Source organism: Camelus bactrianus, chromosome X, assembly GCF_048773025.1.
Source record: "Camelus bactrianus isolate YW-2024 breed Bactrian camel chromosome X, ASM4877302v1, whole genome shotgun sequence".
NCBI lineage: Eukaryota > Metazoa > Chordata > Mammalia > Artiodactyla > Camelidae > Camelus > Camelus bactrianus.
This window is the reverse complement of record NC_133575.1, coordinates 67,277,268-67,292,923: the sequence shown is the minus strand read 5'-3', so window position 1 is coordinate 67,292,923 and position 15,656 is coordinate 67,277,268. Positions and strand designations below refer to the sequence as shown.

At 30.4% G+C, this 15,656-nt stretch overlaps 1 protein-coding gene across 7 annotated transcripts in view; it reads left to right on the top strand.

The window, feature by feature from the left end:
- Window positions 1-15,656, top strand: part of RPS6KA6 (ribosomal protein S6 kinase A6) — a 216,646-nt gene that overhangs the window by 176,881 nt on the left and 24,109 nt on the right. For 6 of the 7 annotated variants that reach the window (XM_074358873.1, XM_045512667.2, XM_074358875.1 and 3 more), the window contains 8 exons: window positions 677-779; window positions 1,396-1,526; window positions 1,932-2,054; window positions 2,593-2,682; window positions 3,862-4,020; window positions 6,485-6,646; window positions 11,124-11,200; window positions 13,192-13,309. In XM_074358873.1, coding sequence (XP_074214974.1) covers window positions 677-779; window positions 1,396-1,526; window positions 1,932-2,054; window positions 2,593-2,682; window positions 3,862-4,020; window positions 6,485-6,646; window positions 11,124-11,200; window positions 13,192-13,309 — 963 coding nt within the window. Of the gene's footprint in view, window positions 1-676; window positions 780-1,395; window positions 1,527-1,931; window positions 2,055-2,592; window positions 2,683-3,861; window positions 4,021-6,484; window positions 6,647-11,123; window positions 11,201-13,191; window positions 13,316-15,656 lie in introns of those variants that run through there. The other variant, XM_074358876.1, reaches the window with a different exon arrangement.

Sequence of the window (15,656 nt, the reverse complement as noted above, 5' to 3'; positions counted from 1 at the left end):
AATAAATGAAACTTACTTTAAAGTAATCCTCTATTAATTTTCCCCCACTTCGGGTCTGTGAGCTTTTAAAAAAATAGATTTCCCCCCAAAAGTAGGTTTTTTTATATTATAAGATATTTTATTTTTTTCAGAAACATAAATTTTAGGAAGTTAGATTGTTAGACAAGTTTAAGTTTCTGAATTCTATAAAAGAGCTCTAAACAGTGCATTTGATGCATATTTTTATGTGAAAAAATATTTTAAGTATAATACATACTTCTTGGGGATAGACTAATTATTAATTTTGAAATCCTCAAATGTTATTAGTTATTTCTGCATGGTAACATTGTGATATATTCTGTATGGTTATTTTACCAGTGAGAATTCAAGTCAGTTTTTGATATCCAAAACTGAACAGCATTCTTCCTTGTGAATGCAAACTGTGACATCACTGCTGCTTTTCCTGGTCTCATTTGATTCTGTATATTATCTCTCAAATTTAGATAATATACAGAATTTGGTTAACAGGTTAGAATTTAGAACTTGGTTAACAGGTATCTGAAGGTTGTTGCAATTTCATTTATGAAATTGTGAGCCTTATGTTAAGGACTGAATATCATGTTCTGCTTCCCCTTATGAAGTTTAATAATTTTTAAAGTATTAATATATTTTAGTGTTACCCTGTTGTTTCTTCTAGAAATTATATAAAAGAGAAGTTCAGCCTCCTTTCAAACCTGCTTCTGGAAAACCAGACGATACTTTTTGCTTTGATCCTGAATTTACTGCAAAAACACCTAAAGGTAATGCATGTGTATGTGTAACATCAGAGCTTTTATTCAATTAGATGGTTAAAAAACTACACTAGCTTCTTAGGTAAAAACTAAAAGAATTGTAAGTTTGCAAAGGGTGGTTTGGCCTGTATGGAAGTGTGGATCCTAGGTACAGCATTGCTTGGACACCTTTCAAGTAGAGGCTTTAAATGGGAAGTATTTATTAAGGAAGCAGGAACTAGAGCAAAGTGTGAAAGTTTTCTTTTTTTCTTATTTTAAAACTTTTTTTGACATGCTGATGCATTAGCTGATGGGGGTAGGAGGTAAGATATGAGATATATCACTCTGACTAGACTTTAATGGGGTTTACTTTTATTGGCATGTGTTTCATACATTAATTCAACAAATATTGAATACGTACTATGGCCTAAGCAGCAAGGTGCAGTAGTGAACAGAACAGACAAAAATTATAATACACATGGAGCTTGCATACTAGTATGGGGAGATAGATAATGTACAATAAGTCAAATAATATAGTAGTCTGATAGTAACGTTTAATGGTTTCCTCTATATTCAAAGAAATGCTGACATTTCATATCATGGAAGTCTGTGTAGTTCTAATTAAATAAAATTATTTGGACATTAGATTCTCCTGGTTTGCCAGCCAGTGCTAATGCTCATCAACTCTTCAAAGGATTCAGCTTCGTTGCAACTTCCATTGCAGAAGAATATAAAATCACTCCTATCACAAGTGCAAATGTATTACCAATTGTTCAGGTAAATTCCACTTAACGGATTATTCAGTTATTTACAGTGATTTTGAAATGATGTTTAATTTCATATTTATCTCTTTGTATAATAATGAATTGAAGATGACTCTATATGTTTTAGAGAAAAGGATTAACCTTGAATTATATTTGTGCATTTTTGTAATCTCTTTTGGCGAGAAAATGTAATGGGTGATATATTAGCTAGTTGCTGTATTGTATTGGTTTTGGGGATCTAGAAAGTCTACAATTTAGGATCAGCTCAGAATCTGTGTAAGCCATTTATAAAAACTGATAAAACTTCTCTAGAATTATTCTTAGATTTTGTAAAGATTTGGGAAGAATGTATACTTAGAAGATAAAAATTATGAAAATTTATCATTCTCTTTCATATTTTACTTTTTAACAAAAACAGATAAATGGAAATGCTGCACAGTTTGGTGAAGTGTATGAATTGAAAGAGGATATTGGTGTTGGCTCCTATTCTGTTTGCAAGCGATGCATACATACCGCTACCAACATGGAATTTGCAGTGAAGGTATTATCTCTGAGCCTGACTTTTTGTTTGTTTGTTTTATATATGTGTAGGTTAAATTGCAGGTTAACTGACAGACATTTTTCAGTGGAGCAAGTGGAAAAAGCAAAGATAAAATGATTAGGAAGAACTCTTTAAGACTTCATTTTCATTTTGAATTTCTTTCCAAGACTTTATTTTGTTCAATAAAAAAAGCCTTTATTTTGGAGGAACAGTGTATTTCATGAATGTCTTGGCTTTTGAATAATTTTATTTTAATGTAGTATGTTACTATCGAGCAAATGTGACAATTACTATCACATTTCAATCACATATTCAGTTGATATAGTTTCAGTTAAATGGAAAATAATGTTAAAGAACATTCTTTTTTTATTAAGTTTTAGTTATAGGAAATTTTTAAATGTTAAAGTAATGTGAGAAAAATATCACTCTTGAGTTTTCTGTATTTGTTTGAAAATAGAATCAAATTGAAAATATGTCATTTATTTTTAGACAAATAAAATTATTTTCTTCTGAGATTTTTATTTGTTTTATTTCTTAGATCATTGACAAAAGTAAGAGGGACCCCTCGGAAGAAATTGAAATTTTAATGCGCTATGGACAACACCCCAACATTATCACTTTAAAGGATGTAGGTATTTAAAATCTGTGTATCAGCTAAGCTAATGAAGTTATGACTTGGCACTTTATTTTCTTATTGAAACTTTTCATGTCCCTAGTATATTTACTTTCATGCCACAAAATCTTAAACCTCTTAAATTTGCCACTTCAGTTATTTCTTTCCCCTATGGTGCAATACTCCTACCATTTTTATAGAACATCAGAAAGGAACTATGATGTTTGGAAAATGAGAGTGTCATGATTACTTGAATGTATTCCGGCTGGTTAGTTTGTTTACCTTAGCACCAGCTCCATTCATTATTTTCTAGTACTACAAATATAGAAGATAAAGGAGACTGGGATTCTGCCAAATTCTAGGAGATTTTACTTTCTTGATTGTACATCAGTTGGCTATAGCATTATGGATTGTTGCTTGGGTGAGATAGTATTAGTCTATAGTTTGTAAAATGAACATATAACTCATATTAATAGATGTTACTGAATACAGACTTTTCACATTAAGAAAATAATGCTCTTTTCTCTTTAGGGAAGGCAGGCAAGTGAACCATCACCTTGATCAGTTTGTTTCAGATAATATGATACGCATTTGGATTTGTAATCCTTAAATAGTTGTCTATATATATATATATATACATATATATATATATGTAAATATATACATATATGTATATAGACATATACACACATATGTGTTTGTATGTATAGATATATAGATATACATGCCCTCCAGTAAAAAGGTGTATATATTTTTAATTTATTCTCTTTGATATAATATTTGAATTCAATAAGTATTTAAGACACCATGTCAGATAATGGACTGTGATGACGATATTAAAAAACGAATAATACATCTACTGCTAGAAGGGAGCTTACTACTATTAAGGGAGAGAAGCTTTAATATAGTTAAAAATGAGATAGATGCCATTTGAGAGACAAGGAGTTCTATTTTTCCATTTATATTCTTTGATGAAGTATAACAAAAAACTTCAAAAGTTAATAAAATTATATATTTAACATGGTCTCACAGACAGTGTAGGAGATTGTTTAGCCAGTTTAATCTTCAGTACAGCCTGTACTATATTAATATTAAAAGAATAGAAGTTCATTAGAAAAGCAAAGTAAATATAATTTAAATATTTCAGAATTATAATTATAAACAATAACATTTAAATAATATGTTCTTTTTTAGGTTTATGATGATGGTAGATATGTTTACCTTGTTACGGATTTAATGAAAGGAGGAGAGCTACTTGACCGTATTCTCAAACAAAAATGTTTCTCAGAACGGGAAGCTAGTGATGTACTGTTTATAATAACTAAGACAGTTGACTATCTTCACTGTCAAGGAGTAAGTTGTAGTTATATTCTTCCTTTCAATTCTGGGACTTATAACTTCATAAAATTATATATAAGAGATAACACTTGAAATACTTTTCTATCACATATTTTTGTATAGAATATTATAATAAAACTCATAATGTAACAGTTATAGATTTAGGAAATTGAGTAATACCTTATTAATTCTCTTCACTCTGCCTGTTAGCCCTAATTTAATAGCATATTAATTTTAAAAGTTGTTTGAATTATATAAATGTGTCTAACTTTGACTTTGAAATTATTAAACCTAATCAAACTTAAAAGTGAAACAGAAAAGAATTATCCAAGAATATGTTGTTATGAATATTATTCAAATTATACTATGCCTAACATATAAAATTCTGGCAGTAAAAGGACACTATATCTTGACTCTTGCCAACACCTCCCCCAAATACAGTAAGAAATTTGGATTCTGAACATTTGAAGTAGTAATATATTAAAATTTCTGGTGTATGAGCAGGCCTGTTATTTTGCTTCCTGTCTCTTCATAAAAAAAGCAAATGAATTGAATTACCAAAAAGCTCACTATTATCATATATATAGCTAAACAAGGAAAAAAGTAACAAATAATTTAAAAATTTAAGTTCAAATCAGTTGTAATAGTGGATATGTACCCACTTAAGTATAAACAATTAAAAAAATGGACAACTCAGAATTGGCAACTCAGAATTAGAAAGTTCTACGTGGGCCCCTCTTATAATTAAGAAAAATAAGCCAACAGTCATTTTTGACTGTAGTTTAATAGAGTATATTTTCAACATTTTGAAATATAAACTGTATAATGCTAAAGGAGTAGTTCTATTATAATTTAATTCCTTGATTATCTTTATCAACACCCTTTAAAATAAAGGATGACCAGAATTTTTGAAAAGAGGAAAATAGTAAGCATCTTTTCTTTAGTTTCTTATTTTAGAAATAAAATAATATATGAATTAAGTAAATTAATGACAGTCATGTATTGAGCATTTCTACATGCCAGACGTTTTAAAAGGTGTTGCAGATTTAACCATGAGTTTAAGACTTGATCCTTGTCTTTAAAGAGTTTTCATTGTGCTAAACTGCTTATTAAAGATGGGACTAGATTAAATGAAGTGAATGGTATCAGTAGAAAAATCATCACATAGAGAATTTTAGAATATTTTCCATTTCTAGCATTTCACTTGGTTCTTACTCATTGTTCTTTTTCTTCTGCTGAGAGTTTCATGCATTGAAAGCATGTTTTGTTTTACTTCACTGAGTGTTGTTACAATAGCCACTTTACTTTTTAAATTTCTTTTATATTTATTTAGTCTTGTGAATTTTGAACAATACATTTTTGTTGAGATATAATTGACATAACACTGTGTAACTTTAAGGAATACAATATGCTGATTTGATACATTTATGTATTTATATACTACAATATGCTTACCACCATAGCATTAGCTAGCATATCTAACATGTCACATATGATAATAGCCACTTTAAAATCCTTGCTCTTAGGTCCAACATGATTTATCTTGTAGTTGGAATTGCTTTTCTTTTTCCTTGAAACTGTGTTCCATTATTTTTTAGTTTTTCATATACCAGATAATTTTGGACTGTGTACTGTACATTTGAATATTAACTTATGTAGATTTGTTATATTATGTTATTTTCTCCAGTGATTATTTTTGTTTGTTTTAGTGGGTAATTTTGTTACCAGGGTTTGCACTGAAAACTCTGCTTTCTGGGGAGCAACTCTCGTCTCTGTTTATGTCTTTCGTCTTTATGGACTACCTCGAGCCTCTTCTACACATTTTTGATTCAGGGATCCGTTCTGGCTCTTTCCCTTACAGTATACCTCCCCTCAGCATTCACGGTTTCTCAGCATTACTTCTCTGTTTCTCCAGGCCAAAGAGACTGTGGGCTTTTCCACATGTTTTCACCATCACTGTGTACCATAGGGACTGTACTTAAGCCTAGGCTAAAAGCCAGAGATATAGGGACCTACTCATATAGCTCCCTCCTTCAATCAAGTATGTACTCCCCACCAGGGTCTTTTTTTTCCCACCAGAGTCTTGTCTCCTTTTGCTCATTCCCCAATACTTACAGAATAGTTGATTTTTGTACTCAAGTTTTGTAGTTATTTATCATGGGGAGGGGAGTGTTGAGTAGGGCCTTAGTCTGTTATGTCTACAAGTGGAACTGCGAATTGAGTTTTGATATCTTGAAATTGAAAGTGGTTAACAAAACTGATGGTTTAAATAAAAACTATCACAACTATCCGATAGAGATAATTTCCTCTGTATGCTTCAGGTTGTCAAGGCTATCAAGGTTGGAAAAAGTGTCATTTTCAAAATTTTATGATTGAGACAATTCCTTTCCTTGGAAACATATTAACTTACAATGTTTTATTTCACAGATATTTAGTTAGCTATAGAAACATAATGCTTTTTTTTCCTTTTATGTTCAAGGTTGTCCATCGTGATCTTAAACCTAGTAATATTTTATACATGGATGAATCAGCCAATGCAGACTCCATTAGGATTTGTGATTTTGGGTTTGCAAAACAACTTCGAGGAGAAAATGGACTTCTCTTAACTCCGTGCTACACTGCAAACTTTGTAGCACCTGAGGTAGTCTTTAAAATTTTAGTATTTGCCTTTCATTCTTTTCCTTTAGTTGAATGTATTATTATGTCATGTTTGGTAGGTAAAAACTGAGTTATCTTGTCCTTTACCAATAATAAATCTCTTTAAATCATTAAATTCTGATAACTCCCAATATAAATATTCAGACTAGTAACTAACATCTGAAGCCAGCCTGAATAATCAGACTATTCTATTCTGTTGGATTATATACTAGTTTCAGAATCATGCTCTTTTAGAGCTGGGAGGGAGAGTAGAGATAACCCCACCTTCAACATATTAAATATTCCAAGTGAGGAAACTGAGGCTCAAAGTACTTAAATTAACTTTTTCAAGACCAGGCATTCACTGAGTAAAAAAACCAGGATAGATTTTTCAGGTATTTTGATTTGTTTATGCTGAACATGAAATAATTTATATTGTTTAGCTTTACACATAACATAGGCAATGCCATCCCTAATTGTCTTTAAGATCTAATTCCTGGAGAAAACAAATTCACAGGAGTTTTTGTAAGCAGTTGGGTTTTTCTTGGCCAATAACATTTGTATGTAGATCTTAGATAGAAGAGTCAGGAAAGGTGAGGCTGAGGAAGTCAAGAGGTACATGTTTCACATTTGGCAAGCTCCGGCAATCTGTCAGATCTGATAATGAGGATGGGAAGTTTGACAGTTGCAACTCTCACAGCAGTGAAAGTATGGATGATTAAAAGATGAATCAGGGATAGCATTGGCCATATAGATTCTCTATATAAGTTTTGTTTGTAAGGAAAGAACTGTTCTTATATGTAATGAATAATGCTAACTCATATGAATTACTATATGTTTAACACAAATCAAAATACACAAAAATCCTCAGGTTTGAAAAATTGAATTTTCCAAGTCAGAAGAAAAATAAAATAATTTGAAGATGAATTTCTATCTCATATACATGTTTTTATTTTATTTTTATATTAAATACTAGCCCTTTCTGGATAATACTGCACATCAGATATAAGATACAACATATTTCTTACATTTAAATATCAACAAATCTGTATTTTAATGCAGCTGTTAGAAAAATATTGTTTCTAGTAATCAAAATAGAAATGTAGAAATATGAAAATAACTTTCTAACTATGAAAAATTCCCATGTTAAAATGTATTAAATCTTCCTTTAAGATGTTAATATTGAAGAAGAAGCATAACACTTACTTTACAGGGCTTTTCTAAGATTTGCCTTACAAGAAATTATGTACATATTCATAGAATGTGCATTAATCTATATTTTAATTACATTCAGAGCATAATGAATGTACAAATTTTTATCATATTAAAATACATAGAAACTTTATTTCCCCAATCAAAAATTGGCATACATGCATGATCCCAAAAGGAGTTATTGTACTATCCCAGGTGTAAGAGATATAGCTTAGACATTAAAAAATTAGCTTTTCTAGGACATTTCAATGGTTTTGTAGGAAAAGAAGAAAATACTTGAGATTAAGGCTCTTCTGTTAAATATAGGATATATAGTCATCATAAATATTCTAACATATTTATGCAGTAGATACAACAAAAGAGTATAGAATAACCATTTTAATGTCCACTTTCTTAATAGTGACTTAATCTTGTGGACCCCTTGGTATGATGGAAACTTCTCACTAGAAAAAGTTAAGGGTGAATGTGTCCCAAATGAGAATCTTAAAAACAGACATTAAAATGAAAAATATACAGTATGTCTGTGTTTAGATTAATGGTTAGGTAAACATTTTTAGATTAATGGCTAGGCAAACATTTTCAAATGAGTGTAAATCTGCAGAGTAGAATACAGCCTATTGATGCTTTTTATCCTAACAGACTTTCATTGTAGTAAGACACTCTCACCATTGTAGAAGAGTGAAGGTTTTCAACTGGGCATATGGAGACGACTTCTCTGTAACTAATGTCTCTAGTGTCTGAACTATGTTTGGCTAGGCTTGTATTTGTATTTTCAGAATGCTTTGAAAAGTTTTATTATCAAGTGCTGAAGTTTCTGCTAGTGATCAATGAATACTTGTAATTTGTTATGAATGAAATACAGATAAGATTTTGGATAAGATTTGTTTCTAAAATTTCAGACCCTTTCAAAAATTATTAATGAAGTGTATGAAATGCATTATCTTTTAAATTAGAATCAGGAAGATTCAAGTATCCATGTAGATATTTGAATGAATAATAGCATTTATGAGGATATAAGTTCATTGTTTCATCACAGTGCATAAAGGGCCCTTATTTGCTAGGATAGAAACTAATTAGTAGTACAGTTTCAGCTTAACAGGAAGGAATATTCATTCATTTTTTTGATATGCATCAATTTGGTTAACCTCTTAGGGCTTATTTACTTAGTAGGTGTTTTCTATTATACCTATGTCACAAAATTAATATATCTCTAAAATATTTTATTCTTTTATAAAAGCAAATCTATCATATTATTCAACTGATATTTGATGCCTACTGAGTCTAAGAATGATCCTGAATTAGAGGAATTTACAATATATTGTAAATCGGATGAATGCTGTACCTACAAATCTTTAAAAAATAAATGTGAAATTACCCTGCTTTGCTCTGGCCTTGGGCTGCCATATGTTTTGCTCCAAATATGAAATAATTTGAACTTTAGAGCAAAGGGAATGAGAATCTCTGTCTGTGTTACATTTTGCTAATTTGAGAAGCCAAATGAAAGAGAAGGTAATGTTGTTAACTACTTTAATTCTGACTTCTATCTTCTTTGTATTTAACTTGATATAAGTAAGAAGGTATGAAACACACCTGCACTGTACTTTTTCATTCATCTCACCACCTTGCCTTGTTTCTTTCATGGCTGTATGTTCTTACTATCTATAATAGTACCCACTATTGAGACCCACTCTAGAACAAAAGGGCCTCTTCTTTACTCATACAAAATGGGTTTAAGTGTGTGGTAAATCTAAAACAAGTTTTTCATGGTTGGACCTAATTAGGCAAATGATTCCTCCAGTGCCTTCCTTCTCATTTTACTAGAAAGGTTATGGGAGTATGAAATACCTAGAGCTGACTCACTGATTAACCCTTGCCTGTCTAACTAGTTCCTAAGCAGTCCCTAAACCTTGTCTATGCATTGGATCATCTGTGTAGCTTTAAAGCTACTGTCATAAGGGAACCAAGGAAAATACGGTGATGCCCAGAGCTGTAAGAAGTGAGAAAAGGAAAGAGATGAGGGAAAAGAGGAGGAATGGTTTATGTTTTACTAGAGGATGCCAGGTTAGGTGTACTGTGATGTGAATTGTTTAGCTCCACCTCATTATTTATTAGGGGCTTTGTAGTCTCCATTTGTGTTATTTACATAAGCCAGTTATATAGGTATTTTGATAGCCTCTTCAGCTTCTCAAGTTTGCACACATGTGTGTTCTTATAAGTATACTCTGACTATGAAAAAAAATTATATCTTGAATTTTAAATTAGATACTTATTATTTATGTCTGGTCATTGTCAAAACCGAACATTAATATTTTTTAGCCTTTATAAATGAAATGTCTATGCTTATGGTTATGTAGTCCCCAGTGTTAATGCATTAGTAATGTTTCTATTTTCTTCCTGTGTCTAAGGGCTTTAGCAGTGGGCTTGTTTTTCTGAATGAAAAAATAAAGGCCTCATTTCATCTCTTTATTTTTCTAACAAACTCTATTAACTTCACAGAGAAAACACATGAATATATAATAAACGTTATTTGATTTTTATTAATACTAGTCACAAGAGAAAAAAACAGCTACCTAAATTATTGCATAAAAAATAATGAAACCATTCAGTATTTACCAAATGTATGTGTGTGATCCAGAAATATACTAATCTTTTTTAAGACATAAGACTTGTATGTAAAATATAAGTTCATCTTGCTTTCATAAGATTATATATAATTTTACCATCTCTTGTGTAGTCAGGAGGCAGTTATAATAGATATTAAAAGTGTAGGCTTTACAGTAAGAATACCTGCTCACCACTCACTAGTTTTGTGATATTGGGCAAATTATTTAACATTTGCCTCAGTTTCCTCATCTTCAAAATGGAAATATCTATCATATAGAATCAGTGTCAGGGTTAAAAGACCAGACTATGTGTAGGATATATTAATCTCTCTGTACATATTATTTTAAATTTTGATGTCTGTGTCTGGTTTTCCTAAGAGGAGGACTTGTGAAAGCTCATTGAGGTCAGGAATCATATCTTATGAGGTGGTTTTTTTGTATCATCCATGTTATTTATTCACCTTATTAATAGTCACTTATTCAGTGTTTGTTAATTGCAGAAGACTTTGCCTTTAACATTAAGTAAATCTATTTTTGAAAATATTAAAATGATCTAACTTTAAAAATTGGGAACGTTTGTGAGATTATTAGAAGCACAACTTTCTTCTAGATGAGAAAACTGAGTTTATACTGAGTAGTACCAGATAATGAATATTTCTTTCTCAGGTTCTTATGCAACAAGGCTATGATGCTGCTTGTGATATCTGGAGTCTAGGAGTCCTTTTTTACACAATGTTGGCTGGGTAAGAAATTTATATACTCAAAACAGTTCACATAATTACTTGAATTTCACGTGTATATTTTTATCTAGAAAGGTGACAGATGAAAATAACCTTAAGGAAAATGCTACCAACATTTCAAAACATTATGTATTGTTTACTTAAAAAACAAAGGTGTTGAATGAGGCATTATTCAGATATATAATTAAGAGATTGTTCAACTGGAACTAAAACTTTTTCAAATAAAGCATATATTTTTATTTTGACACTTTACATTTGAGTGCATTACTTGTTGAAAATGTTTACTTGAGTATAAAATAATTTCACAGTTCAACAGGTGCTTACCCACTGAATTTGCTGATGTTGAGTTAATTTTTTTAAGTACTTGAATTTTGGTTCTCTTGGCAATAGAGATTTAGTAAAATTGAGCTTTATAACTGAAATAAAATAGTAGCAGAACACTAAACTACAGAAACACACAGCTGTGTTCTCTTAAAAGGATAAATACTTTAAAAAGTAACAGTTGGATTATGTTAATATTGTTAGTTTATAAATAATAAAAGTGCTGTTTTACTCTTAATAATGAGTAGCACTTTTATTTAGGAGTAGAAATTTATGGCTGTAGAAAAAGACTAGGTTTAGAAAAGTCTAATGCATAGAATGGAATTTGAAGAATTATAATGTAATTATAACGTACTTAGGTGTGACTTATTTTTTTACCCTTGTGAGGTGGACAAACTAATATGGAACATTATTTTAGATTGTTTTAAAATATACTTGATTGTAAAACCCTTTGAAATATCTTAGTGTTCCAACTTGTAGTGTGTAAAAATATTAATATTTGTGTTGTTATCCCAAAATGTCCTAGATAGTATAAAATTTTAAATAACATTAGTTTTAGGTGTGACTTTTAAAGAGGGAATTTAGTGTAATTAAATATACTTGACATAGCAGGCACTTTATAAATATGTTATGAAAATGGTGACTAAATTATTTATTGGCTTGGTGCTAATCACATATATCAGGATATTCCATGTACTTTTAGACATATGCAGAATATTTAGTTATAGACCACAGCAAGTGCCAAAGTTAAGGGTGGCTAAAGTTTGCATATGAACTGCAATCAACAGTATTGGTTTTCAAACCATGGGATACCACTTCTTGATTGCTGCTTTCAAGTATTTACTTTATGACTAAATAAAACATTTTGTGTGTGTGTATATGTATGTGTGTTTAATGTTATCTCAGCTTAATTGTTACATGAGGGAATTAACACATTAACATATTGACATCTTATAATTTTTAACCATGTTGTTCGATTCCCAAATTTGAATACCATTTTTATTTCCATTTGTTAAAATGGTACAAAACTGATCACTTGTCACTGTATAATTATTTTTTAAACTACTTTAACTTCATAGAATGTATTTGTCTTCCTGTCCATGAATATTGATTCACATAATGACTTTAATGGCTATCAAGGATTTTTCTGTTATATTGATATAAATATTTAACCCATTTTTCATAGACATTAATTAAAAAATATTAACTTGTTCTCACTGGTTATATTGTTAAAGTGCTAATGAATAAATTTGAGCCAATACAATAAATACATTATGAATATATAGAATTAACAATTTCTTCATAGTGAGTATATTTGGTTTGCTACCTTATGCCTGTGAGAATACAAAATTTGCATGTTTTATTCTAGTCTGATTTTCAGACTGTAGCTTTACATAAAAAGCCACCTTTATTTTATTTTGCATTGATTAGCTGATCAAAGGCAAAAAAAATACTACTGATATAGGCAAGATTTCATTTTATTAAATAATTCATTAGGATTAAGTTCATTGTTTTAAATGTAAAGTTTGATATGAACAGTAAATGGAAATTTTAGGTAATATTCTTAATTTGCTATAGTAAATATTTGCATGTAGTTCTATACTCATCACTTTCAATTAGATTTGATATATATGTTAGGCCTGCATGTTTGTTAAAATCTTTTTTATTAATAGCTACACTCCATTTGCTAATGGCCCCAATGATACTCCTGAAGAGATACTGCTGCGTATAGGCAATGGGAAGTTTTCTTTGAGTGGTGGAAACTGGGACAATATTTCAGATGGAGCAAAGGTATAAATTATAAATATGTTTTGTTTTGTTGCATTCCTGTTAATTGCTGAAATCTCTTAAGTTATAGCCTAGGCTGCATAACGGAGTATCTCATGGTATTTTATGTCAGTATTTGTTTTAAGTCACAGTATATATTTTTAAATCAATTCATGTGTATGTGTGAATTGAGGAAGACAAAGGCTGACTTTTTTTCTGCCATGCTTCTGGGACACATTCCTCTCTTATCAGTTCATATATGATCAGGGAATATAAACTAGTTTCAGTTTTAACCAAAACTAAAAATGTAAATCTACTGAGCAAAAATACAAAAAGCCAGCTAAAGTTGATTTCTGCATTCAGTGTGTTTTTACATCACTTCTTTTTTAACACAGATATTGACTAGTGATTATGTAGGTGATTTTTATAATTTTAACTTATTCTTAGAGAATATACAAACTTTCTATCAGTAACACCTAGATATTTACAGTTGATGGTTTAGAGCTGTTCAATAGAAATGTAACCAAGCCACATGTAATTTTAAAATTTCTAGTAACCATATTAAAAAAAACAAAAAAACAGGAGAAATTAATATTAATAATGTATTTTATTTAACATTGTATATCTAAAGTATTTCAATGTCTAATTAATATTTTAAAAATTAGTGAGATATTTTAAATTTTTTTTTCACACTAAGTTTTCAAATTCTGGTGTGTATTTTATACTTATGGCCTGAATTTGGATTTCCCTAAATTTTAAAAATGCTTGATAGCCACGTGTGGCTAGTGGCTGTCATATTAGTGATGTTTCAGAGTAACCGACATTATTCAATTTAGGGAAAAATAATTGTTCAAGACTTGATTACTAATTCTTACATTTATAATGTGAAAATTTTAAGTTTTCAAACAAAACCCAAAGGTTGTCAGCATGTGATTTATAGAGCCCTGAAGCTTTTAATCTGCTTTTGAAGTAGATAACATTTTAAGAAAAAAGGATTTGCTTATATTTAATATCTGCTAATGATAAAACCTAATTGTCTGACGGACATTAGCTAATCTGTAGGATTTATTATGCAGTAAAACTTGTATTCTTATCATTGTAGAATAAATAAATCAGGGATTTCATTACCATTACCTTTTCAACATTTAAAAAACAGAAAAGGGATTTTGTTTGGCTCTTAGCCATAACACAAGTGTGCTGTGTGATGTAGTAAAAGGAACAACTGATTGGAAGCCAGGAGAACTGAGTGCTAGTTTTTGATCTACTAATTAGCTGCCTCAGTTTTCTCTTCTGTAAAATTTGGGAACTAAGTTCTCCCTTTGGTTCCTTCCAACTCCAAAATTCCATTTCTATAGAATTTGGTTTATTTATAATTTATCAGATTTCCCTTTGTAAAGTGATTGAAACTACTAATATTATTCATTAAATATATGTATTTTCTTGTCAGCCAGTTTTTGTGTCATAAAGTACATTTTTCCAAGGAACATTTCCAGTGTTTAAAGCTATACAAATAATCCTCTTGTGTTCTTTTTTAAAAAAAATAACTAACAACAGTGAATATAATGGTGAAATAGAGATACATATGCCAATTGTGCTTAGATTTTTGATTTTCTATGTTCTATGTGTTCTGTGGTTCTGTCTAGTTATTAAAGAATACTACATATTAAAATTTAGTTTTATTCTCACCTCTTTTGGTCTGACATTCTGGAGAAATTAACATAGAAAAAAATACTGGGAGATACGTTGAAATATTTCACAAGGTCTTTCATGCATTCCTTTTTTATGGGTTAAGTGACTAGTTCTGTCTTTGACATTTTTCTGAAATGGTGGCAGATTACTGTGCAAATAAGCTAGCTGAACTTTTAAAAAAAAACCATCTCCTGTACATATTAACAGTTCAATTTTTTGTTTGTTTTAAATTAGTGATGGAGGTAAACTATTGTTGATTTGCTCATAACCCCTTATACTAGTGTCCTTTAGTTGACAGAACTGTAACATTTGCTGTCACCTTATGACAATCATTTTACTTATAGTTCCTTACAAGTTACTTTTCCCTTTTAAATGCTATTTTTTTTTTTTTTTACCATTGATGAGTGTCATTACCTGAAGCATATAAAAGGTGATTCTGTTTGCCTCCTGTCGGTACATAGTTCCTAGACTTTGTTCATTCAGTTAAATGGAGGTGGGAGTGAGGGTGATAACGGAAGTCATGTTAGCTTTGTGTGTCTTATTGCTGCAATAGTTTCAGCTAACTCCTCACCTTGAAACCCTAGGCTTTGAGAACATTGACACTGCTGCTTCCTTTTTGGCAAACAGTGGGGACAAGGAGAGGAATCTGGTAAACAAAGCAAAAGTAGAAGAGGCAAGAGAG